The sequence below is a fragment of the Epinephelus fuscoguttatus genome, linkage group LG15, assembly GCF_011397635.1.
Source record: "Epinephelus fuscoguttatus linkage group LG15, E.fuscoguttatus.final_Chr_v1".
In the NCBI taxonomy this organism is placed as follows: domain Eukaryota; kingdom Metazoa; phylum Chordata; class Actinopteri; order Perciformes; family Serranidae; genus Epinephelus; species Epinephelus fuscoguttatus.
Window position 1 is genome coordinate 21,459,593 of NC_064766.1, and position 26,817 is coordinate 21,486,409.

At 41.2% G+C, this 26,817-nt stretch overlaps 3 protein-coding genes across 3 annotated transcripts; 2 read left to right on the top strand and 1 right to left on the bottom strand.

Moving 5' to 3' along the window:
- Nucleotides 1-3,172: 3,172 nt before the first annotated feature.
- Nucleotides 3,173-6,810, bottom strand: nol7 (nucleolar protein 7). Its single transcript, XM_049597596.1, has 8 exons — nt 6,602-6,810; nt 5,694-5,754; nt 4,777-4,832; nt 4,652-4,677; nt 4,470-4,554; nt 4,246-4,367; nt 3,864-3,941; nt 3,173-3,745 (listed from the first exon to the last, which is right to left on the bottom strand). Exons 1-8 carry the CDS (start codon nt 6,784-6,786, stop codon nt 3,672-3,674), a joined length of 687 nt encoding a protein of 228 aa, XP_049453553.1. The 5' UTR covers nt 6,787-6,810; the 3' UTR covers nt 3,173-3,671.
- A 1,405-nt stretch (nt 6,811-8,215) lies between these two features.
- epdr1 (ependymin related 1) lies at nt 8,216-16,580 on the top strand. The gene is made up of 3 exons (XM_049597597.1): nt 8,216-8,530; nt 13,684-13,892; nt 16,151-16,580. Exons 1-3 carry the CDS (start codon nt 8,295-8,297, stop codon nt 16,342-16,344), a joined length of 639 nt encoding a protein of 212 aa, XP_049453554.1. The 5' UTR covers nt 8,216-8,294; the 3' UTR covers nt 16,345-16,580.
- A 597-nt stretch (nt 16,581-17,177) lies between these two features.
- Nucleotides 17,178-23,791, top strand: LOC125901714 (tripartite motif-containing protein 16-like). The gene has a single exon (XM_049597577.1). It carries the CDS (start codon nt 20,909-20,911, stop codon nt 22,580-22,582), a length of 1,674 nt encoding a protein of 557 aa, XP_049453534.1. The 5' UTR covers nt 17,178-20,908; the 3' UTR covers nt 22,583-23,791.
- The last annotated feature ends 3,026 nt before the right edge of the window (nt 23,792-26,817 follow it).

The window sequence follows — 26,817 nt, forward strand, 5'->3', positions numbered from 1 at the left end:
CCTGGATCGCAAGCAGTCACGGCATCGTTTAGCAAACTTCTTAGACAAAGTGTCTGTTGTCTCTTTCTGAGTAAGGTCTGAAACCTATGCATGCCATAGTAAAGTGGTGGTAAGATCAAGTTAGATGTCTCTTATTTTATTCTTTTTGTTTCTCCTTCTTTTTAGCCAGTTCACGGTGTATAAGGAAGATGTCAACCAGTAAGTTGTCCACTGCTGACTGTGTGTCCATTTGGAGATAAAAAAAAAGTGCAATTTGTGTGAGGGTGAAAAGATTTATATTAAAAATGACAAATGATGAAGGCACTTGTCTGGATGCTGCATGACGCCTGGAGCTGAAGTCTGTCTCCTGCCTCCAAACACACTCTGTCCTGCTCTCCGGTGAATTCACGGAGTCAGAGGCTGTTCAGAGTTCAGTTTAATCCCAAATGACGTGTCTGAAGATAATCCTGCAAAGTATTTTTATTCGTTCTGAACATACTAACCCACATATGATGCCTGAAAGGAAAGGTCCACCTCAAACTCAGTAGTTGTGGGTGTAGTCTCTGGGCCCTTTGAATAAATTACTGACCAAACACAGACAATTTTTAAATTAATTCTATAATTTATTTCTATAATGTGTTACATGAAATGCAACACATTCTCAATAAGATGTGCACTAAGCAGAACATTTAACAGTTAAATAATAAATGCATCCTTATTATTTGGTGGGCAAACTTAAAGGGACAGTTCTGATTTTTTTGAAGTGGGATTGTATGAGGTACTTACCCACAGACAGTGTGTTATATACATTAGACGTCAGTTGGCACACCCCCAGTTTGGAGAAGCAGGCTGGAGTCTGACATGGGAAGTTAAGCAATGTACTGCTGTGCATGGAGCCACCAACAAAACATATTTTAGCCACTTTAAAAAAAAGCAAAAAAAAAAAAAAAAAAAAGTCGCACCTAAAATAATCAGTATCAGTTTAAGTGTACAATATATTTAGAGTATTTTCACTGCTTTACCTCAATGTCAGACTGTGATTTCCAGCGGGAAAATTAAACTGTTGCGTTGCTCTCTTCAAAACCAGACTCCATTGAGAAAAAGAGTGATTTAACATAACTGGAAACAGGAGCTGCTGGTCTATTGCTGCCTTTATTATTTAGTTAGTTTGAGTTATTGTGTGACTTTGGTGTTTAAAAGGGTCAGTTTGGATTCACTTAAGTCACACAATAACACTAACAAACACATTTATCCATGCAGCAGGGGACCAGCAGCTCCTGTTTTCAGAGAGCTAAAATTACTGTTTTTGTCAATGGAGTCTGGTGGCTTTGATGAGAGCACAGGTGGGGAACTGAAGCCGTTAAAGGCTCATCTGACAGAAGGGTAAAGCACTTAAAGTGATACAGTTTTTTTTTAGGTGGCTATACTACATTTTGTTTCTGACCCCTCCACAGCAGTACATTGCTCAGCTTCCATGTCGGACCCCAGCCTGCTTCTCCAAACTGGCATCTGCCATCTATTGTATTTAATACACCAACTATGGGTAAGTACCTTGTAAATCTGAATGATGCCTTTAAACAGGACAGTTTATAAATAACAGCAAACATCTTTGGCATTTCTGAGCAGCAATTTTTTTTTTACTCATAAGCTATCCAAAAACTTAAGATATTAAACTTCAGATGATTTAAAGAGAACAGAGGAGTTTTCCATGATGAACAATTTGAACTTGTGGTTCCAAACCTGGGCTCAAGCTCCTCTGAGGGGTCACATGATAAACTTGAGGCATAAAAAATAAGTTGTGCTACACTTTTCGTTTTTAAATTTGGACTTTTCTCCTATCTTTGCTTTTACTGTGAACAGTTTTACCTCCTTTGACGTCTTATTCAAATGGAACAATCTGAGATGATGACTAAAATAATGATCAATCAATCCAAGTATTTCCTGAAGTGACAATGAAGTTAAGTAGCAAAGAAAGTCGTTAAATCAGTGCTCCAACTAATTATCTTAATTAAAATGTTAGTTAAAAAATGATGAGCTTGTTCCGAGATGAGTCAGGCTTTCACCGAATCGATTACCAACAATCACAGCACAATGCATGATGGTTAGATTTTTGTTCATCTTGCGCTGATGTCATGCACACATGGGCAGTGATCACGTCATGAGATGGAGCCAGATGCTGCAGTTGCTCTCCACCAACTTCAAGGAAGGCCCAGGGCATGATGGGAAACCTCTGGCTGATCAAAGAGCTGACGGGCTCTTAGTTTCGACCACCAACACCAGGTTTTAAAGAAAATTGTTGTGTAATTTTAATATTTAATGTTAAATTTTAGGCTATCACTGAAGGTTTAATCTGTTAAACATATCTTGGATGGCTAATAATAATAATTATACATGATCTGCAAACTACAGGTGGATCTAACAGTGTTTAAATATTTCTCTGACTTCTGTATATTCTGTGAGGGCTGCTGGGAATGTGGCATCTTTGCTGGGAACTTCAACTTGACTGCGACTTTTTTTGGCCGCCTTCTCTTACCGCCTGATCTCGTCCACTTTCCAGGTGAGGCGCAGTTCATCTCGAACGAGCCTGTCGTCTTCGAAGTGTTTGTCGACGAACCAACAGTCCCAAAAAATCCAACGATAATTCATTTACTGTCACATATGAAAAAGAACAGCAGCTCGTCGTCACACCTGAAACCAGCAGATGTTTGGCGTTTCTGCTTGAAATGTAACGACTATAAAAATAGTTTTGACTTTTATTGCTTGACTCATTGATCAATAATTATTTTTGCTCTTTGCTCTTGACATTAAAAAACTCAAGTTCTGCTTAGGAGCTTTTTCTAAACTTTCTTCTACATCTGTCTTAGGGTGCTTTCAGACCTAGAGTTGTCAGACCAAATGCCTTGCGCGAGGAAGCTGCTCATGTTTAACTCGAACAATGTGTCATGTGACTGCAGTTGGTTCAGATTGAGGTCGGAACACGTTCTCACCACAAATGAACTGCACCAGAGTTCGTTTGTAACCATACCGAGACCACCTCTTCAAGAAGACGTCGGTCCGCACCCAAGTGTGATTGCTGTGTTCACACCTGCCCAAACAAACTGCACCAAGGGGGCAAACGAACTTGAGTTTGATTGAACTGGACCAAACAGGGCAGGTGTGAAAGCACCCATAAAAAGATATTTGAAGATACAGATACAACGACAAGCTTTTATTTATGGTCATTTTACAGAAAACAAAAATCAGATCATCTGATGCAATTAACTTGAGTATAAAGTTACAGATAAAAATCCACCTTTATAAACACGTATCTTTACATGTTCTGCTCTTTAAGAAACAGATGAAATGTCCCAGCTCATAAACCAAAGGAACAAAAGGTTTTAGAGTTCAGGTTATGTGAACTCCATGTGTGGGTTGGTCAAGCAGCACTTTGTCCTCAGATGTTTCTATCGTTTAAATCTTGGTGATGACCTGACGGGTTCAGGCTGCTGCCGCATCCACATTAAGTCAATATAATTTGTTGTCCTGAGCGAGTCCTGTCCCCAAACCTCAGCGACTTCGTCCTCTGTCTTTCTGACAGTCGGCCATGACTGGTGTCCGTTTGAATTCAGTGTGCAGAGGGAGCAGCGTAATCTGTGCTGCTCAGCGAACGTCTGCCGGCCCGGGTCGAGGTTTTTGGGAGTCAACGCGACTGGTCAGCGGGAAGGAATCTGCTGCTTGTGGATCCACCTCTTCTTCAGCTTCTCTGCTTTGGCTTTTTCGTTACAGGCTGGAGGATCAGACAGAAGAGTCGAGCGATTAAAAGATGTCCAATATTTTGTCTGCATACTGATGTCTTGGGTCAGCGTGACACTGGGACACGGCTCAGTTTATCCTACTGAACTTACCCCAGTCTTTCTTGACAAACTGCACCGCTGCACTTTTATTCCTCCCCTTCTTGTTCTGGAGGGAGAGCAGCTCGTTACCTGGAAGCACAAAGACAGTGTAAATACATTCAGCCAGACGACGGGCTGAAAGCTGCGAATGTTGCCATCGTCCCCGCGGCAGGAGTCCCAGGACAGTGGACGCCTCAGTGGGAGGAGACGGCACGTCACTGTAGCAAAGCTCAAATTGAGACAGATCATCGTCTTTGCAGACTTCTGCCACAGAGTGTAGCTTGCAAAGAGCAAAACCAACATCCATCTCTCAATACTTTCTGACTTCCTGTATGTGGCCCTCAGCTCCAAGCTCATTGGTGTCTGAGCTGCAGCCTTAACCCCACCCTCTTACTTGTGGTCCTGCAGCTTCCTGGTCCGTACAGTCTGGACTGGAGGAAATCCTGCGCCACCTGCTGCTGGAAGGACGCTGACCCTCGCTCCTTCACCGTCTTCACCGTGTAGTTTCCCTTCAGACTGACAAACAGGAAGCAGTTCTCTCAGTGTGTGGTGACATGTGCAATATTAAGTTCAAAGCTCGTGAGTGGACCTCGACACAAACAAATGAAATTTCCGTACTTTCGGGCATGCGCCAGTTTCTTGCTCCTCTTCTTTTTCTCCTTCCTCGTCTCGTCCTTTTCAGCCTCCTGCTGCTCCTCTTCAGCTGTTGGGAGAAAACACAAGTCACAGTTATCTGAAGCGTATTCTGCTGCTCTGTTTAGTGGCGTCCGTCCTGACAGAAGGGTGGAGCGAGTCTTTACCTTCATCCTCAGACTGTTTCTGCTTCCTGTAAAATAAAGCAGATGTGATCATTCATTGAGCGGAGATGCAGGACAAACTGTACGAAATCAAAGCGCTGCAACATGAGTCGAACATGTGAACTCACTTTGAAGGAGCTGAATCGATTTCCTCCAACACGTCAGCAGGTAAGAGTTTTCTTTTCTGTGGGAAACAGCAGAACGACGGGAGCTTTATTTAAAAGTAAAATCACATGGATAATATTAGGTACACCTTGCTAGTACCAGGTTGGACCCCCTTTTAAATTCTTGGTGTCATAGATTCAACAAGGTGCTGGAAACAGTCCTCAGAGATTTTGGTCCATATTGACATGATGACATCACACAGTTGCTGAAGATTTGTCAGCTGCACATCCATGATAAGAATCTCCCGTTCCACCACATCCCAAAGGTGCTCTGTTAGATTGAGATCTGGTGACTGTGGAGGCCATTGGAGTACAGTGAACTCATTGTCATGTTCAAGAAACCAGTTTGAGATGATCTGAGCTTTGTGACATGGTGCGTTATCCTGCTGGAAGTAGCCATCAGAAGATGGGTACACTGTGGTCATAAAGGGATGGACACGGTCAGCAATAATACTCAGGTAGGCTGTGGTGTTTAAACCATGCTCAGTTGGTAGTAAGGGGCCCAAAGTGTGCCAAGAAAATATCCCCCACACCATTACACCACCACCACCTGCCTGAACCCTTGATACAAGGCAGGATGGATCCATGCTTTCATGTTGCTTACACCAAATTCTGACCCTACCATCTGAATGTGGCAGCAGAAATCCAGACTCATCAGGCCAGGCAACGTTTTTCCAATCTTCTATTGTCCAGTTTTGGTGAGCCTGTGTGAACTGTAGCCTCAGTTTCCTGTTGTTAGCTGACAGGAGTGGCACCTGGTGTGGTCTTCTGCTGCTCCTGTCAGCTAACAGGAAACTGTACGGCTGAAATCTATGAACGAGTTACCAGAATGCTTATGAAATTATAATTCTAGACATTTTTAAGACAATACACACACTGACCTTCTGTTCCTGGAACAACTCCTGTCTCTTCCTCCTCTTCTCTTTCAGCAGCTCCTTTTCTCTGCAAACACATCACATGTTACCAAACATTAGGGGTGGGGGACAAAAAACGATATAGCATAGTGTTGCGATATGACACATTGTCAAGTATCAATTTCTTAGTATAGAAATTATTAATATTACAAATACAAATAAAACTTTAGGTAGCCTATTAGGATAATATAATCAGTGGCTTTTTCAGGCGCCCAGATACATTTTACTGCGATCAAAATGATTGAAGTGAGATGAACAGACTGAAAAACTGATGTTGATGTATATTTTATCATGATACTCAACATATCGCAACAGGTTTAATTCGCAATAATAATATTGTATCGTAACCAAAGCATCGTGGTATTATCTTACTGTGGAGGTGATTCCCACCCCTACCTAATATTGATTTGATCCCGGTGAACTGTTAAACTATTCAGCAGACAGCGCTCTTGTGTGTGCAGATCGTAACGCCAAACTCCATTTAATAATTGTCAAAAACGGCGGATCATGATTACACGCACAAGTACACGCCCCAAATTTTGACATGAAATAAATTCCAACTTATTGGGAGACACTTTCTATTGGCATCCGCACAGTCCAAAAACAGCGCCTCATTACAAAAATCCATCGGTTTATTTATTTACTTGTTATGGTAAGTGGTGGTTCAGATACTAATATTTTGTTAAAAGGGGTGCTGCTCAGTACTCAATGTACACGCCGATGTGAAAGGCGGCCCCTGAGAAATCAGAATATGTAATTAAGAAGTCGTTATGATGTATTTATTCTGTCCATTAGCGCGAAAAATCCTAAAAACACGTTATTTTGAATGGAGTTTGGTTTGACGGGCTCTCTAAGCACAAGCGCTAGTTAGCTACCTTCTGGCCGTGTCCAGCGCCTCTTTCATGCTCCGTAAGGCTTCAGCCTTTGAGTCTTCAAATGTTACCTCCTCGGGTGCCTCATCGTCACTGGACTCGAGAACTAAACTGAAATTTTCTGTCTGTTTTGCTTTAACCGCCGTCTTTGACGACGGAGCTGTTTTCCCACGTTGTTTCTTCGCCATGTTGGCTGGGGAGTAGACGTCATCACGCCGCGCCACAATGTGACGCAGAAAGAATGTGACCGTTGGGAGCGTCTGCCCCATAGACATATATACTATCTTATCTACTTATATGTATATATGTCTATGGTCTGCCCTTTAGCGGCAGAGAGGAGAATCACAACCAAAGAAATACACTGTTTATTTAAGATGAATTATTCGGAATTGTTTCAACATTACGGAAGCAAGTAGCATAGTTTAACACAGTTTATTTTATATTATTTATTTATTTATTATTATTTATTATTTTATATTTTCATATTTAATGGAAAGACTGGAACTGCTTCTTTTATTTTAGCTGGCTTGTTATCAAAATGTATTCTAATATAAAACATTAATGTTCTTTTTAATAACAGACGGAGAATAACTGAGAATATCTGTAACATAGCGGGCTTTACGTTGGCTCTATTTCTTATGTTTTCTAAAAAATGATATTTTATTTTTTTCTTTATTTTTTTGTAAGAGAGAGTTTTTTAGGCGTTTGTAGGATTAAAGGTCATTGGAGGCTTAGTCCAGATCTCTTTTGGGGGGGGGGGGGCGGGGGCGGGGCAGTGGAGATCTTCCCCCAGGTTTTTTTTAATGCACTCTGGCATGTTATTCACCCTTAAAACCCATTTTTAAACTTTCGGGATTAATTATGAATTATGATGTTACGAGTATTAGTTGCTGATAAGTACTGACTAAACACAAAATACTTAACAAATGCTATCATGAAAAATTTACGAACTAGAGTAGAAAAAATAATCAAGTACAAGTATGAAGAGAATGACTGATTATTACATCTGGGGCTTTTTACTATTATTAGGCCTATTCTTGTTCTTTTGTTCATTTGTTAACAATTTTGTTGAGTCATTTTCATGCAAAAACATTTCTTATTGTGTGAATATTTGCTGCTTTTCTTTTTAAATCATTGTGATTAATTTATTTGTAACAAAAAAAATTACAAAATAAACAATCAATTAATTAAGGGAGAAAATAATCAGAAAACAAAATAGATAAATAAATAAAAACAAAAACAGTATAATCAGTCTTTTTAAAATATTTTTTAAATTAACAGCACCATATTTTTACCTGATAATAACAATATTAAATTATATAAATAATTTAATTTAATATAATATAATATAATATAATGTATTTATTATTATTCAACTGAGCACAATTAGGTCATGTTTTAACGTTTTACAACAATTTATCTTGAGTAGTAGTTTCTCTTCCCTTTTCCTCTATACATCTGAATATTCATATTTTTGTAGTTCTTACTGGTTTATTATACTCGATTAAACTTCTGGGAGGAAATGTCTTTTTTAATTCATAATTATTTTTTATACGTTCATACGTGCTTTTATTTTGAAAGCCACAAACCGGAAACGCCTCTTACATCTAACTCTCGCGAGCTTGTCAGCAGCAGGTGCAGCCTATCAACAATAACAACGGGATCAGCTAACGGTACTCCAGTACTTCCAGACGCAATGCACCGACTATTGTTTGTGTTTCTAGCCGCTTCCGGGGCGTCTGTCCTCGGCCTCCCGGGGCTGGGTGTGTCCCGGGCGGCCGGGCCCTGCCTCGCCCCGCTGCAGTGGGAGGGCAGGTGGGTCGTGTACGACCACAGCACCGGGAGGAACAGCCGAGCCGCCGTGTCCTACGACGGCCAAAACCAGAGGATCCGAGTCCTGCAGCAGCACAAGAAGCACACCCCGTGTCAGAAGTAAGATCCGTCTTTGTGTAGATGATATGTCCTTATAGTCTGAGCTGGTTTTATATCTGATTTTATATCTAATTTAAAGATTAATAACCACTTAAATAATCTGATAATTCACTTATTATTCCCTCACGGCGATGTTTATTTTCACACATTGTCTTTATTGGAAACATAATATTATTGTAATGTGACACTGTGGAAATATTTTTAAATGTTTACACCCTCCTAAAGCGTCCCAGTAAGTTAAGTTTGTTAAATTTGCAAGTTAAAAGGTGCCAAAAAATGAAACATTCACACATAAATAAGAATATAAAATCATAGCTAACAAATCATAACAAAAATAATACATTAATAATACCACCTTCTCATAATGCACCCTTTATACAGAGTTAATAAGGGCTTTGTTAATGTAATGAATAATTTACTTAAGCTTTAAAAATCTGTTATAAACCACAACACCACCAGTGTTGCAAGAATAAATCTTTGCCAGGACTGAAGTCTGCTGTTGAGAAATATTCTCTGGTCTGTAAACAAGGACAAAGCCTGCCGATAGACTTTGGTTTGTTTAATTTACAGTGTGGCTTCAGCTCTGCCTCATGTTTTACAGAGGTACAATATACTGCCAAAAATATGTGGACACCAGCTCCAGTGAAGGAAAGTCTTACATTGAAGACAGAGGTGTTCGTCCAACTTTGTGGTGACAGTTTGTGTTTCATTGAAAGTGAATCAAAAGTTGTACTGAGGAACTGCTGGAGCTCTAAATATCCATTTTCAGTCCTCACAACCAGAGCACCAAGATGTCAGTGAATCTATGCCAAAGACCAATGTGCGAGAGAGAAAAGGGATTATGTGAGGTGTTCATCTGCTCTTATCTGGAGGTGAAGTCTTTGTCGAGGCTAATTTTGTTCGTTCCTCAATGCAATCAAACACTTGATGTACAACCCTGATTCTAAATAAGTTGGGACGCCATTTAAAATGTAAATATAAACAAAATGCAATGATATGCAAATCCTTTTTGACCTTTATTTGACTGAATACAACACCAAGACAAGATATTTCATGTTCAAACTGATAAACTTTGTTGTTTTTTGTAAATATACACCCACTCTGAATTTGATGCCTGCAACACGTTCCAAAAAAGTTGGGACAGGAGCATGTTTACTGCTGTGTGACATCATCTTTCATTAAGTGTCTGGGAACTGAGGACACTAACTGTTCAAGTTTTGAAAGTGAAATTCTTTCCTATTCTTGCTTGATACGACTTCAGTATCTGAACAGTCAGGATCTCCAGTGTCATTATTTTGTGTGTCATTATGCACCACACATGTTCAGTGATAGACAGGTCTGAACTGTAGACAGGTCAGTTTAGTACCAACAATCGTCCGGATGGCAGCATATGTTGCTCCAAAACCTGTGTGTACCTTTCAGCATTCATGGTGCCTTCACAGATGTGAACTTACCCATGATGCCATGGGCACTAACACACCTCCATACCTTCACAGATGCTGGCATTAGCTGAATCCAAGTGTCCACCCTCTGGACTTGCGGACTTAGCCCTTGCGGACTTCAGTTATACGTAGTGTGACGTATTTACTGTCATCACGTAAAGTCTGCGAGGGCAGTGACTGCAAGCAGCTGATAGACAGCCCTTGACTGATTTACTCGTTGCCGTGGAAACGTTGAACAACGCTGCTGTCATATTTATACAGTACAGGCCAAAAGTTTGGACACACCTTCTCATTCAATGCGTTTTCTTTATTTTCATGACTATTTACATTGTAGATTCTCACTGAAGGCATCAAAACTATGAATGAACACATGTGGAGTTATGTACTTAACAAAAAAAGGTGAAATAACTGAAAACATGTTTTATATTCTAGTTTCTTCAAAATAGCCACCCTTTGCTCTGATTACTGCTTTGCACACTCTTGGCATTCTCTCCATGAGCTTCAAGAGGTAGTCACCTGAAATGGTTTCCACTTCACAGGTGTGCCTTATCAGGGTTAATTAGTGGAATTTCTTGCTTTATCAATGGGGTTGGGACCACCAGTTGTGTTGTGCAGAAGTCAGGTTAATACACAGCCGACAGCCCTATTGGACAACTGTTAAAATTCATATTATGGCAAGAACCAATCAGCCAACTGAAGAAAAACGAGTGGCCATCATTACTTTAAGAAATGAAGGTCAGTCAGTCCGGAAAATTGCAAAAACTTTAAATGTGTCCCCAAATGGAGTCGCAAAAACCATCAAGCGCTACAACAAAACTGGCACACATGAGGACCGACCCAGGAAAGGAAGACCAAGAGTCACCTCTGCTTCTGAGGATAAGTTCATCCGAGTCACCAGCCTCAGAAATCGCAAGTTAACAGCAGCTCAGATCAGAGACCAGATGAATGCCACACAGAGTTCTAGCAGCAGACCCATCTCTAGAACAACTGTTAAGAGGAGACTGCGCGAATCAGGCCTTCATGGTCAAATAGCTGCTAGGAAACCACTGCTAAGGAGAGGCAACAAGCAGAAGAGATTTGTTTGGGCCAAGAAACACAAGGAATGGACATTAGACCAGTGGAAATCTGTGCTTTGGTCTGATGAGTCCAAATTTGAGATCTTTGGTTTCAACCGCCGTGTCTTTGTGAGACGCAGAAAAGGTGAACGGATGGATTCCACATGCCTGGTTCCCACTGTGAAGCATGGAGGAGGAGGTGTGATGGTGTGGGGGTGTTTTGCTGGTGACACTGTTGGGGATTTATTCAAAATTGAAGGCACACTGAACCAGCATGGCTACCACAGCATCCTGCAGCGACATGCCATCCCATCCGGTTTGCGTTTAGTTGGACGATCATTTATTTTTCAACAGGACAATGACCCCAAACACACCTCCAGGCTGTGTAAGGGCTATTTGACCAAGAAGGAGAGTGATGGAGTGCTGCGGCAGATGACCTGGCCTCCACAGTCACCGGACCTGAACCCAATCGAGATGGTTTGGGGTGAGCTGGACCGCAGAGTGAAGGCAAAGGGGCCAACAAGTGCTAAACACCTCTGGGAACTCCTTCAAGACTGTTGGAAAACCATTTCAGGTGACTACCTCTTGAAGCTCATGGAGAGAATGCCAAGAGTGTGCAAAGCAGTAATCAGAGCAAAGGGTGGCTATTTTTGTTAAGTACATAACTCCACATGTGTTCATTCATAGTTTTGATGCCTTCAGTGAGAATCTACAATGTAAATAGTCATGAAAATAAAGAAAACGCATTGAATGAGAAGGTGTGTCCAAACTTTTGGCCTGTACTGTATATGTGTCATGTAAGTTGATGAACAGTGCCTACTCATCTGCTCATCTGCTCCTGTAGTTTACAAGATATAAATCACATGTATAGCCCTTTTTGTTACTAAACAAAAATGTATTAACACATCTCTATATAACATACAGGCTACACGCGTTCAAAAACCGAAATGTTTGTAAGTAGGAACAGGACTATAACTCAATAAATTGAGCATTACTGGCATTAGAAGACCTTCTTTTGTTGTTTTTTTAGCCTATTACACTGCACAGCCTGATAGGGTAATTAAATCAGTGACATCTGTCTCTGAAAGTCTGCAGATAGTCCGCTTGAGGCTCCATGTGGACTGGATTAATTGTAGCTTTGGACAGCCCTCAGCACTCCCAGACTACCTGGAACGCACCTGCAAAGTCCGCAAATCTGCAAGTGCGGTGAATTCCTGACATTTGGATTCAGCCTTTGGACTTTGAGCTGGTAACAGTCTGGATTGTTCTTTTCCTCTGTAGCTCAGAGTACACGACATCCACGATGGACTCGTCAGACCACAGCACACTTCTCCACTTTGTGTCAGTCTGTATCAGATGAGCTCGGGATTAAAGAAGTCGGCGGTGTTTCGGGGTGTCGATACAAGGATTTCACTTTGCATGGTAGAGTTTTGCATTTGTAGATGCAGAGATGCGGTGTGTTCACAAAGTGTTCCTGAACCCATGTAGACATATCCTTTATACAATTATGTCAGTTTTTAATGCAGAGCTGTCTGACGGATCCAAGGTCATGGCAGTATGTGTTGGTCGTCAGCCTTGCCCCTTATGTGCAGAGATTTCTCAGGATTCCCTCAATGTTTTGATGATATCATGTTCATGTATCATGATTGTAGATGGAGAAATCCCCAAAGTCCTCACAACTGTGCCTTGAGAAACATTGTCCCTAAAGTGTTGGACTTTTCCGACACAGTTTTTTTACTACACTTGCTTGTGAACAAGTCAGCCTTTTGAGGATGCCGCTTTCATATCCAGTCATGATACTATCACCCTTCACAGGTGTTTTTGAGCATTCCACAACTTTCCCAGTCTTCTGTTGCCTCTGTCCCAACTTTTTTGAAACATGCTGCAGGCATCAAATTCAGAATGAGTGTATACAGTATTTTACAAAAAACAATAAAGTTTATCAGTTTGAACATTAAATAACTTGTCTTTGTATTGTATTCAACTGAATATAGGTAAAAAAGAATTGGCAAATCAGTCTGAGTGTCCCAACTTTTTTGGAATCGGGGTTGTATTAGAAAGCAATTTAAAAAAAAAAATTGCATCAATTCTCTGCAACTCCGGCTTCCTCCCACAGTCCAAAGACATGCAGATTGGGGACTAGGTTAATTGGTAACTCTAAATTGTCCATAGGTGTGAATGTGAGCGTGAATGGTTGTGTGTCTCTATGTGTCAGCCCTGTGATAGTCTGGCGACCTGTCCAGGGTGTACCCTGCCTCTCGCCCGATGTCAGCTGGGATAGGCTCCAGCCCCCCCGCGACCCTCAAGAGGATGAAGCAGTTAGAAGATGAATGAATGAATTCTCTGCAAGTTGTAAGTTGTTATACAGTGTCCTTATATCAAATGTGGTAAATAATGCTTTGTTCACAGGTATTTCAATAGATTTTTAGAATGCAGTCATATCAATCGTATCCTTCACACGTGAGGGAAGAGACATAAGATGGTTTAAAGAAAAAATTGCAGAAAAAGAGATTTTCTCAGTGTGGTTTGAGTTCATCCTAAAAGTCCAGGATGGACTGAGGTCATTCTGCTGCCCCCTAGTGGCCAAATAATCCATTGATGCAGCTTTAAATTCTTCTCCTGACTTCTCCTCCCTTGTTCTCTCTGTCTGCTCCAGGTTTTTTGAGTACATCTACTTGTACCAGAGCATGGTGATGTTCCAGATTGACCAGAAGACCAAGGACTGCGCAAAGATCGCTCTGACGGAGGCCTGGGATCCCTTCGACATCCCAGACAACTCCACCTTCGAGGACCAGTACATCATTGGAGGCCCTGGGGACAACGTGGAGGTTCAGGAGTGGTCAGACAGGAAGCCGGCACGCCAGCGTAAGTCTGGGTTTGTGGAGTGTGGTGCATCTTTGATCTTAAAATTACAGAGAACAGGCTCTGACAAAAAGGTATGAACAAGACTGGATGTCAATGAAAGCAGATAAAAATACATAAAACTGGTGGCTCACATTTTATACAATATAAAATGCCACAGGCTTGTGCTAATAATGTTAGCATGTTGTATTTGTTTGGAAAATCTGTTTAGTATAAGACAGTTGTTTGTCTGTGAACCTTGTGAGTTGTAATAGAGCTGAATTTTGTAACGTTACTTTTGTTATATGTTGCTGTTGTCCCTGGCTTCATATGAGTAGAGGAAAGGTCCGCTAGCTGCTAGGCTAATGTATACAATGTAAAATACCATAGGCTTGTGCTAAAAAAATGTGTCCAAAAAAAGACAAGTGTTTTGTCTGTGAATGCTGCGAGTTATAGTGAAGCTGTGTTTGAAACTGTCGCTATTAAGCCACGTTTAATGTGTGTTTTGAATCAACTAAACTTAACAGCACTTCACAGAAATCCCACTGCCGACTCGTGTTTTGGAGGTGTTACTACAGAGCGACACAGACACACCATTACGCAGGTCTAAATGTTTGCAATAAAATAAAATTATAGACCAACATGTGTAACCGTTCAAAAATATTCTCAGCGATTAGCCATTTAACAGTTAACCATAGACATCCCTTGTAGAAACACAAAGACAAATGTGCTAAAATGACTTTTAGCAATTGGTTTTGTTTTGTTTTGTTTTGTTTTGTTCCCGGGCTCCACGTTTTCCTAAAATTCAATAGAGACTATTCCTAGGTGAAATTGGGCCAGGTAGATTCAAATATGACCCAATTTAGACTGTCCTCACCCCACTGAAACAACCCCTTAAGTCATAAACCAAGTTTGTCAGGTGTTAAAGTTTTGGTGGGGTCTCTTGCTCTTGTACTAGTCGTAGACAAGTGCAACATCTTCCAGGTTTACATCTGCGTAAGCAGGAGAGTGAAGAGGCAAAACTCGTGCTGAATGTGGGCAGTGCCAGATGTGATGCATTCTAATAGCTTTCTAATAAATACCATGAAACATAACGTTGTTGGTACATTCTCCATTTTATCATGTTCATTGCCTGCCGCCCGACTCACTGCCAGCCAGGCAGCATCTCTCATATGGGGAAGTTTGTATATTTTATGGTCAGTATCAGACAATCAATGACTCCTCCACACATACAGCACTTCTTTGCTATAGGTTGAGGCTGCAGCTTTGCCGGTCAGAGTTCACCATATTAAACTCTATAATGCAAAGATGCAAATTTACGTTGCCACCTAAAACGAGTGCTTTATTCACCCCTCACTCGCAATTAATGGAAGTGAACGGGAGGTGAATATTCTCAGATGTTAATTTTGTGCATGTTTGACCATACCCTTAAAATGTCAATCTTTCAATACGCGATGTATTTGCCTGACATTGGAGAAGCCGCTTCCTTGTTAATTTGAGAGAATCAGAAAACCTAAATTTATTATTTTAAAAAATATTTATTTTATATTAGCCTTGCAGATAGTTTTGGTTTTGTTTGTTCAGGTTTTCAGATATCTGATCTATTGTATCTTTGCCTCCTCCTCAGCACAATGAAGGTGAATTTAATTCTGTGTTTCCACAGCATTAAAATGCAGAGAACATGCTGTTAACAGATTTCATATAGATTAATCCTCCATAGACAGTAATTTCATGTCTCAAAAGTTGAACAAATGAAGCCAAAACTATCTACATGGATATGTACGACTTGAGGTAATAAGGGTGTAATTTGGCTCAACACAACTAATACATTTTTTGGCCACTTGAGGGCAGCGTGACAAGTTTGTTTATTCATTTTTCAGCTGCCTTTTCAGACATCCAGCAGACAAAGCAACATTATCATATCACAGGAGTTGATGAATGAAAGTATTCACTCTCCTTTTAGCTCTGGTTTGGTCTCCACCAACTCCTGAAAAACACATGGTTCTTTAGCTGCTAGCTGCAGAGTTTGGTAATAATTATCTGTGGGTTTGATACCACAAGCAATGCCTTTTACATGTTGTTTTAATAAAAGGACATTTTAGTGCAGCTTTAAGCCAGTGTTCCTGCGGCGGCTTCACACCAAAAATAAACCTTCCAGTGAGGTTCCATCTTTCATGTCAGACAAGTTTTATCAGGTTTTACCAGATCTGAAAAGCAGCTGTTGGTGGGTGAAAACCTCATGTTCCTCTTTGAGCTGCCATGTCTGCTCGTCTCTCCACCAGATGAGACCTGGGTGGGCGTTTACACCCTGAAGGACTGCTACCCGGTGCAGGAGACCTACACCAGGAACAGCAGCGTCACCACCTCCACCCGCTTCTTCAACCTCCAGCTGGGCATCAGCGACCCTAACGTCTTCACCCCACCCAGCACCTGTCAATCAGCTCGACCCAAGAGGATGGTGGAGTCCGACTGCTGAGGCCCACCTTTAACCTTAGATACTTAACAGCATTCTGAGTCCGAAATCACTTCCTCGTTCACTCATTCACTCTTTACGTAACAAAAGCTCAATAGTTCACTCACAATGAGCAATATACTGAGATTTTGGACACTTTTACATCTTCATTTTGTGTAAGAGTTTACGGCTGTTGCATCTGTAAAATCTGGTGCATTGTGAAAGAATTCAGACAGCCAAATAAAGTGGTGCATGGTAAACATAGTGCACAATATGGTATAAAAGGGAGTGACTTCAGACGCAGTCTTTGTTTAGTGTTTTATAGAATTGTTTGTTAATTTGTTGCTAATTTGCTAAACTGTTATCCGGACCAATGAGCCCTTCTAGCTGCAATCTAACAAACTAGCTCATTTGGGATCCTTAAAGGTCCAGTGTTTAGGATTTAGTAGCATCTAGTGGAGAGGTTGCAAAACTGAAACTTCTCCAGTGTGCCAAGCGTGTAGGAGAACTACTGTGGTCGACGCAAAAAATGCGAATGGCCCTATCTACAGCCAGTGTTTGGTTTGTCCATTCTGGGCAAGGTCTGGGAGAGGACCCGCTCCCTAGCTAGACCTAAATGTCTCATTCTAAGGTAACAAAAGCACAACAATTATTAGTTTCAGGTGATTATACATTAAAGAAAACACACTTATTATATTTCTGACAGTATATTCCCCTAAATCATACGCACTGGACCTTTAAATGATTAGCTTCATGCTAAAAAAAAAAAGAAGTGACTTTTAGTGTTATTCTGGCACTCTTCATTGCAGCCAGTTCCTAGAGGTGTGGGCATGAGTCACATGACTTGACTTGACTAAATCAAAAGGACTTGCAACTCAGCTTGGACTTAAATGACTACACTTGGACTTGAGCCTTTTGACTTGAAAATACTTCATACCTTACCCCAAGCCAATTTCCTGAAGAGAAAGAACATATTTTTTCCAATATGACATGAATTAGATAAAACAACACAGCACAGAAACATGTCCAATTGAATTCTTCTGTGGTTTTGGTTAATAGAACTTTATACTACAAAGTGGTCAGGATGAGGGTCACCACCTCCAAGTTTGAGGCCGTGGTTCTCTGCCGGAAAACGGTGGATTGGCCCCTCTGGGTTGGGAGTGAGTTACTGCCTCAAGCAAAGGAGTTCAAAGAGGTCACGTGTGAGGGTAGAATGGAGCATGAGATGCATTGGCAGTTTGGCGTGGTGTCTGCAGTGACGCGAGCGCTGCGCCGGACCATCGTGGTAAAAAAAGAGCTGAGCCAGAAGGCAAAGCTTTCGATTTACTGGTCCATCTATGTCCAAAGTCTCACCTATGGTCATGAGCTCTGGGTAGAGACCGAAAGAATGAGATGGTGGATACAAGCAGCCGAAATTAGTTTAGAAGTTTCTGAAATTAATTTATAGATGCATCTGGAGAGAGCTCGGAGTAGAGCCGCTGCTCCTTTGCGACAAAAGGGTTCAGTTGAGGTGGTTCAGGCATCTTATCAGGATGTCTCCTGGGCGTCTCCAGTTAGAGGTGTTCTGGGTAAGTCCAACTGGTAGGAGGCCCCAGGGCAGACCCAGAACGCGCTGGAGGGATTATATGGCTCATCTGGCCTGGGAACGCTTTGGGGTCACCCAGGAGGAGCTGGAAAGCGTTCCTGGAGAGAAGGATGTCTGGAGTATTTTGCTGACCCCACGACCCGGCCTCAGTTAAGCGGTTGAAAATGGTTGGATGGATGGATACTGGGAAAGTATATTGTCGGCACTACTTTTCCATACCTCTGTGCTGGCAATAGCTGTGGCCGGAGGCAATATGTTCTCAGGTTGTACGTCCGTCCATATGTTCCGCTCTTGTGAACATCATACGTCAAGAACACATTAAGAACAAATTTGGCACAAACGTTCACTTGGACTTGGACAATTAACCAATTTGATTTTGGTGGTTAAAGGTCAAGGTTGCTTTGACCTTGCATCTATCCATTCTCACGAAAGTGATATCTTAATAACACCTCATTGGGATTTTTCCAAATTTGGCACAAACGTCCACTTTGACTTAACAATCAACTGACTTGATTTTGGTGGTCAAACCTGAAAGGTCAGTGTAACCTCACAAAATATGTTTTTGGCCATAACTCAAGATTTCATACACTCATTGTGACAAAACTTCAAACACTTAATTTGACACTTTCCTGTCTTTATTTGGGACTTGACTCAGTACTTGAGTGCAAAGACTTGAGACCTACTTGTGACTTGTGAAACAATGACTTGATCCCACCTCTGTTAATTCCCAAGCTACCATGCTATCATAAGGCCAACAGTTGGGTTTTAGTGAAGCATTGTGACTACGCGCTAGCTTTTCCTAATTTCTTTGCTCACGACAAACAGTTTGATATAAATCCAAATCAATCAAATGAAGTGCCTCAGAATAAAAGTCACATAATAAAAGACACAATAATAAATCACAGGCATTGTTGTTGGTAGTTTCTTTGAGATCAAGGCATATTTTCTCAGACATACAGTGACCTTTTTGAGGTTATACAATGTTTTTCCCACTAGCAGAGCGGAGAAACTCATTGCCACAATGTCACGATAGCAATTTTAATATTTTAGCCATAAAGCAGCTGGCTGGAATCTAGTAAAACTTGATGCATTTTCCATTCAGAGGCATCTATCTGCCACCTCTATAAGCTGTCCCTGTGTCCTACATTGAAACTTTAAACAATGACAAACATTCAAACAATGTAATATGCAGCCATAAACACCATAAGTCAGCCGTAAAGGAAGTGTTTCTGCCAGCAAGTTCTGTGCGAAACTATTCACAACCTTGTTAAAATGAATGGGTGGATCAGATCACTAGATGCTGTTGATAAATCTGCACTCTGAGCTGAAAGGGAGGAAGCCTTGGGATCTTGAACATTTTCCACTGATTACATTAATGATTTCTGCAGTTTATGGCACAGAAACAACTCCTCGTGCTCATTTTCCCATCAGCTCTCAGTCATTGGGGGTTGTTTTCTAGTTCCAGCATGCACAAACATCACAACAGTGATGTTGCTAATGCCAGTAATTATCAATCCTAATTTTCATATTTGGTCGTAAAACAATCTAAAGGCATTTTATTGACTTTTTTTATCCAATCATCTGTCGAACCAAGATTATTTGATGTCGGTTTGGTGTGTCTTGGCCTTGACTTAAAGTCTGTAGCTTTTATTAAAATAAAATAAAAAAATCTGAATATATATGCTGAAACTGTCTCATATTCACACAATACTAAATCAGATGGGTAATTTGTGAAAATCTTTACTCAAAGTTATATTCAGGATTTAACTTGTTCCCTTCAAAATACTCAAATGACTTCAGCAAATAAGTAAAAACAGTTTGAGAATTTCATAACTTAACAGCACCGATTCATTTGTCTATTTTTCCTCTCTGAATTACTTTAATCATTGAAAATTTTAATCAAATTGCATTTTTGGACAGAAAAGGTCATTTTAAAAAATAAGGAGTCATCTCCAAACCCTCTGATTCCAAGAAGAGTTTACTCTTCTAAAAGTTGCTGATGATCAGTGTTTTTAAATGAGGAATGAGCTTTATTGTAAACAAGTGTTAAACACATAAGGCCTCTCCCATTTTCCAATTTTGCGTGAGCTCAACTCCCTAATCTGCGATCCTTCGGCTTCTGACCATGAAATTGATCTTAGTGCTCCATCTTGAAGAATATCTCAATTCCTAAAATGCACCATGAAGATCAAGGAGGCCTGCTGAAGGAGCGATGAGTGAGAATCCATCAGCGTATCCTTTGTGAGAGAATGAAAACTTGTACATATAGATGGACATGAGTGTGTGTGTGTGTGTGTGTGTGTGTGGGTGGGGGGGGGGAATCACTCTTGATTTAGCTATTACTTCTCATACTTACCATTCAATATATTTCTGTATGTATGAGAAGTAATATATATAAAATAAAATATATAAGGCTATATACTAGGGATGAGCTTTTACTATTACTTGAATCTGTGTCAGTTCAGCCAGCTACATTATCTGCATCCGTATTCTGAGGGGCATTGGACAGATGACGCAGCCCTGCCCCACCTCATATTTAATTGACATCGCTCTAAAGTGAAGGCTTCGATGCAAGGATGTCTTATTTTGTTATATGCATGTTGCCTTGACTCCTCTCTCCTTGTGTCTCTTCCTCAAAACCTCCACTCACATCTCCAGTGGGCAGGACTAAGACACGAGGAGAGTAGCCGAGGAGGGGAATCAAACTGAGAAATCAGAAAGCCTTCCCGTATCTCTGTCTCAAACCGGAATGACTCAGAGTTTTATGAGCCCTCCCTCCTCTTCCTGCTCTCACACACAGCGAGCTCCACTCTGTCCACACATTTCCTTGTTCCCTCCCCTTCAGATCTACAGTTTGAAGATGGGTGTAACCAACATGTGGTGACGTGAGAGAGCTGACAGGCTCCATTCACTGCAGGAAGACATGATGTTCAGTTCAGAGCTCACACTAGTTTCACTGTTCAGGAAGTGAGAGTCAGACAGGCGTTGTCACTGAGAGGTGAAATGGCGCAGAAAGGAGTTGAGCTGGACAGAGAAACCTTCTCTTGTTCCATCTGTCTGGATCTACTGAAGGATCCGGTGACTATTCCCTGTGGACACAGCTACTGCATGAACTGTATTAAAACCCACTGGGATGGAGAGGATGGGAAGAAAATCTACAGCTGCCCTCAGTGTAGGCAGAGCTTCACACCGAGGCCTGTCCTGGTGAAAAACACCATGTTAGCAGTTTTAGTGGAGGAACTGAAGAAGACTGGACTCCAATTTGCTCCTGCTGATCACTGCTATGCTGGAGCTGAAGATGTGGCCTGTGATGTCTGCACTGGGAGAAAACTGAAAGCCCTCAAGTCCTGTTTGGTGTGTCTGGTCTCTTTCTGTGAGAAACATCTCCAGCCTCATTATGAATCCTCTGCCTTTGAAAAACACAAGCTGGTGGAGCCCTCCAAGAAGCTGCAGGAGAACATCTGCTCTCGTCATGATGAGGTGATGAAGATTTTCTGCCGCACTGATCAGCAGTGTATCTGTTATCTCTGCTCGATGGATGAACATAAAGGCCACGACACAGTTTCAGCTGCAGCAGAAAGGACTGAGAGGCAGAGAGAGCTGGAGGTGAGTCGACAAAACATCCAGCAGGGAATCCAGGACAGAGAGAAAGATGTAAAGCTGCTCCAACAGGAGGTGGAGGCTATCAGTCGCTCTGCTGATAAAGCAGTGGAGGACAGTGAGAAGATCTTCACTGAGCTGATCCGTCTCATGGAGGAAAGACGCTCTGATGTGAAGCAGAAGGTCAGATGGCAGCAGGAAACTGAAGTGAGTCGAGTCAAAGAGCTTCAGGAGAAGCTGGAGCAGGAGATCACTGAGCTGAAGAGGAAAGACGCTGAGCTGGAGCAGCTCTCACACACTGAGGATCGCAACCAGTTTCTACACAACTACCCCTCACTGTCAGCCCTCAGTGAATCCACACACTCATCCAGCATCAACATCCGTCCTCTGAGCTACTTTGAGGATGTGACAGCAGCTGTGTCAGAAGTCAGAGATAAGCTACAGGACGTTCTGAGGGAGACATGGACAAACGTCTCACTGACAGTGACTGACGTGGATGTTTTACTGTCAGACCCAGAGCCCAAGACCAGAGCTGAGTTCTTAAAATATTCATGTGAAATCACACTGGATCCAAACACAGCACACGAAGTGGTGTTTTTATCTGAGGGAAACAGAAAGGTAACATTTTCAGAACAGTCTTATCCCAGTCACCCAGACAGATTCACTGAATGTTTTCAGGTCCTGAGTAGAGAGAGTCTGACTGGACGTTGTTACTGGGAGGTGGAGTGGTATGGGGAAGACATTTATATAGCAGTGGCATACAAGAACATTCAAAGAGAGGGCAGCTGGGATGAATGTGGATTTGGGCAAAATGACAAATCTTGGGCATTATATTCTTACCGAAATTCTGATTATATTTTTTGGTACAACGGTGTCCAAACTCGTGTCTCAGGTCCTGATTCCTCCACATTAGGAGTGTACCTGGATCACAGTGCAGGCATTCTGTCCTTCTACAGCATCTCTGAAACCATGACTCTCCTCCACAGAGTCCAGACCACATTCACTCAGCCTCTCTATGCTGGACTCTGCATTGAATTCCATTATAGTTTTACTGCTGAGCTCTGTAAACTTAAATAGACAGAGGTCATTTAAGGGACAGAGGGTTAAATTCTGTGTTTTAATTCTTTAAGATCTTGATAACATTTCTTTTACATAGGTGAATAATTAGCGAAAAAAGAAAAAAAAATAATAGGACATCTCACAAAGCTTTTAAAAATGTGCGGAATTAAATTATCGCTTCTCCTGAAAAAAAAGAGGGAAAAAACCAAAAATGTATGTTTTGTCTATCTCTGAATAAAACATTGACTTTTGGTTACTGCTTCTAACAGGCTTGTGAGCCAAGAGTATCTTGACGTTAGTACCATGTGGTATTTTTGTGTCCTTGGTGATCAAGAATCTTTGTAGTTGCTAGTTACTGCGAGTTGGTATAACTGCAGCTGGAGCAGCTACGTGATCCGCCTTCTAGCCACATGACCTGTCCACCGTATCTTCAAGTCAGTCCACAATTAGACCCCTTCGCTCCTTTGCCTCGAAGTGGAAGTCCCGACAAAATTGCTAAGTTGGTGATTAGCTAGCTGTGAACTGTTAAAATCAAAAGAGAGGTGGTTGTGCTTCGAGCGACAGCCATGTGGTGACTTGAATGTAAAGAGAGGGGGGAGGAGAAGTGCAACATCTAGTGGCTAATGTTATCAATAGCACCTTCAAATTTGTTTAGTCTCCAAGTTTGTTGCTGAGAGCTGATTGTTGTGGCGTCTTTTCACTGCACTGAGATCAGCTGTCAGTCAAACATTATGGGCGGTACTTTGTCGTCTTCTCCTGAATTGTTGTGTAAATATTTCTTGCGGTGGCGCTCCTTCCTGTGTGTGTTTAGCCGTGGAGGCTGTCACTGCTCATCATGATGTGTTGTAAACTTCTTTGTGCTCTGAATGTTTAATGAACATTTCAGTGGATGTATTTGTATGTTGTTGTTGTTTCTCTCCCACTGCATGAGTCTGAAGAGAGAAATCAGCAGACCTCCTTTATCTCAGATATTGTGCTTGTAAATTTGTACAGAAATGTATAATTAGCTTTTCATGTGTTGGTGTGGCAGATTAGTTAGCTACTAGAAACTGTAATGATCCTGATCATAATCAATAAGGAGATCATTCATTAATGTCTTTTACACAAACTGAAGGTTTACATGATGAATAAACAAACATGAACAAAGTATTTTCTTCTTGTCTTCATTCCAGGGTATCAAACAAAGCTGATGGAGAAACTGTGACACTGATATGAGAGTATAACTGAGGCAGATTTCCTCCTGAAACACCACAAAGTCCACTGTTCATGTTCAGAGCAGAGGAGCGTTTGTCAGTCAGTCTCTGTCCTTTAACTTTCCTCACTCAAACAGTTTTGTCACAGAGAAATGAGCAGAGTTTTCTATCATGTGTTGCTTTTTACAAGGAACATTTTCTTTGTGCACTGAGTCAAAGAGGATTTATTACAGAGAGATATTTAGAGTTGATTTGGTTAGGTTCAGGTGTGAAGAGGGTTTTTTTGTCTTGAAACACACAAGAGACAACAGATATGATGCAAAATACTTTTTTATAACCTGAGAGCTGATGTGAATGATATTTGTAAAGTGGAAACTCTCCTCTCCCATCTTTCCCATGTGACCTGAATGCATCATCAGTGTTACAGGGTGTGACTCCTGTGACCAAACTGACACAGTGTGATATTACATATATTTAAATCTGTCTTTACTGATGTTGTTTGAAGCTGCCAAAGGCTCAGTGAAGTTTGGACATGTCTTCCTGCAGTGAACATCACAGCAGGTTAACAAGTGAAATGTGGAAAGTGATGCACAACACAAGAGGGCGCCTTCATCCTGCTAACCAGGGATGTAGTGGAGATTAAAGCACCTCAACTCACTGTGTCCACAGTTTTAGTTCAGAACATGTTTTTAGGCTGATAAAAACCTTTATAGTAAAAGTGCATTGTGTCATACATCATGGTAAAAGCTGTCAAACTGATATTAGTTCATCAGTTAGAGGAACTTTACTGTCAGTGATTTAATGCACCACCCTGCCAGCACGCTACATGACCCAAATCAAACACACCCAAGATGTTGCAGACAGACGGGTGCATGTTAGATCTGGCTAATGTGCCAAATGCTCATGGTGGACTGAACCAAGATTCTTTGATGTCGGTTTGGTGTGTCTTGGCCTTGACTTAAAGTTGCAGTTTGTAGCTTTTATTAAAAATTGTAAAAAATAAAAATAAAAAAAATCTGAATATACATATATATATATATATATATATATATATATATATATATATATATATATATATATATATACTGTACAGGCCAAAAGCTTGGACACACCTTCTCATTCAATGCGTTTTCTTTATTTTCATGACTATTTACATTGTAGATTCTCACTGAAGGCATCAAAACTATGAATGAACACATGTGGAGTTATGTACTTAACAAAAAAAGGTGAAATAACTGAAAACATGTTTTATATTCTAGTTTCTTCAAAATAGCCACCCTTTGCTCTGATTACTGCTTTGCACACTCTTGGCATTCTCTCCATGAGCTTCAAGAGGTAGTCACCTGAAATGGTTTCCACTTCACAGGTGTGCCTTATCAGGGTTAATTAGTGGAATTTCTTGCTTTATCAATGGGGTTGGGACCATCAGTTGTGTTGTGCAGAAGTCAGGTTAAGACACAGCCGACAGCCCTATTGGACAACTGTTAAAATTCATATTATGGCAAGAACCAATCAGCTAACTAAAGAAAAACGAGTGGCCATCATTACTTTAAGAAATGAAGGTCAGTCAGTCCGGAAAATTGCAAAAACTTTAAATGTGTCCCCAAGTGGAGTCGCAAAAACCATCAAGCGCTACAACGAAACTGGCACACATGAGGACCGACCCAGGAAAGGAAGACCAAGAGTCACCTCTGCTTCTGAGGATAAGTTCATCCGAGTCACCAGCCTCAGAAATGGCAAGTTAACAGCAGCTCAGATCAGAGACCAGATGAATGCCACACAGAGTTCTAGCAGCAGACCCATCTCTAGAACAACTGTTAAGAGGAGACTGCGCGAATCAGGCCTTCATGGTCAAATAGCTGCTAGGAAACCACTGCTAAGGAGAGGCAACAAGCAGAAGAGATTTGTTTGGGCCAAGAAACACAAGGAATGGACATTAGACCTGTGGAAATCTGTGCTTTGGTCTGATGAGTCCAAATTTGAGATCTTTGGTTCCAACCGCCGTGTCTTTGTGAGACGCAGAAAAGGTGAACGGATGGATTCCACATGCCTGGTTCCCACTGTGAAGCATGGAGGAGGAGGTGTGATGGTGTGGGGGTGTTTTGCTGGTGACACTGTTGGGGATTTATTCAAAATTGAAGGCACACTGAACCAGCATGGCTACCACAGCATCCTGCAGCGACATGCCATCCCATCCGGTTTGCGTTTAGTTGGACGATCATTTATTTTTCAACAGGACAATGACCCCAAACACACCTCCAGGCTGTGTAAGGGCTATTTGACCAAGAAGGAGAGTGATGGAGTGCTGCGGCAGATGACCTGGCCTCCACAGTCACCGGACCTGAACCCAATCGAGATGGTTTGGGGTGAGCTGGACCGCAGAGTGAAGGCAAAGGGGCCACCAAGTGCTAAACACCTCTGGGAACTCCTTCAAGACTGTTGGAAAACCATTTCAGGTGACTACCTCTTGAAGCTCATGGAGAGAATGCCAAGAGTGTGCAAAGCAGTAATCAGAGCAAAGGGTGGCTATTTTGAAGAAACTAGAATATAAAACATGTTTTCAGTTATTTCACCTTTTTTTGTTAAGTACATAACTCCACATGTGTTCATTCATAGTTTTGATGCCTTCAGTGAGAATCTACAATGTAAATAGTCATGAAAATAAAGAAAACGCATTGAATGAGAAGGTGTGTCCAAACTTTTGGCCTGTACTGTATATATATATATATATATATATATATATATATATATATGTGTGTTGAAACTGTCTCATATTCACACAACACTAAATCAGATGGGTAATATGTGAAAATCTTTACTCAAAGTTATATTCAGGATTTAACTTGTTTCCCTTCAAAATACTCAAATGACTTCAGCAAATAAGTAAAAACAGTTTGAGAATTTCATTAACAGCACCGATTCATTTGTCTATTTTTCCTCTCTGAATTACTTTAATCATTGAAAATTTTAATCAAATTGCATTTTTGGACAGAAAAGGTCATTTTAAAAAGTAAGGAGTCATCTCCAAACCCTCTGATTCCAAGAAGAGTTTACTCTTCT

Coding starts and splice junctions, on each gene's coding strand:
- nol7 (XM_049597596.1), bottom strand. CDS start 6,786: ATGGCGAAGAAACAACGTGGGAAAACAGCTCCGTCGTCAAAGACGGCG. Junction 4,555..4,651: donor GAAACAGTCTGAGGATGAAG/GTAAAGACTCGC, acceptor TTCTCCCAACAG/CTGAAGAGGAGCAGCAGGAG. Junction 4,368..4,469: donor AAACTGGCGCATGCCCGAAA/GTACGGAAATTT, acceptor CCTGTTTGTCAG/TCTGAAGGGAAACTACACGG.
- epdr1 (XM_049597597.1), top strand. CDS start 8,295: ATGCACCGACTATTGTTTGTGTTTCTAGCCGCTTCCGGGGCGTCTGTC. Junction 8,531..13,683: donor AAGCACACCCCGTGTCAGAA/GTAAGATCCGTC, acceptor TGTCTGCTCCAG/GTTTTTTGAGTACATCTACT. Junction 13,893..16,150: donor CAGGAAGCCGGCACGCCAGC/GTAAGTCTGGGT, acceptor TCTCTCCACCAG/ATGAGACCTGGGTGGGCGTT.
- LOC125901714 (XM_049597577.1), top strand. CDS start 20,909: ATGGCGCAGAAAGGAGTTGAGCTGGACAGAGAAACCTTCTCTTGTTCC.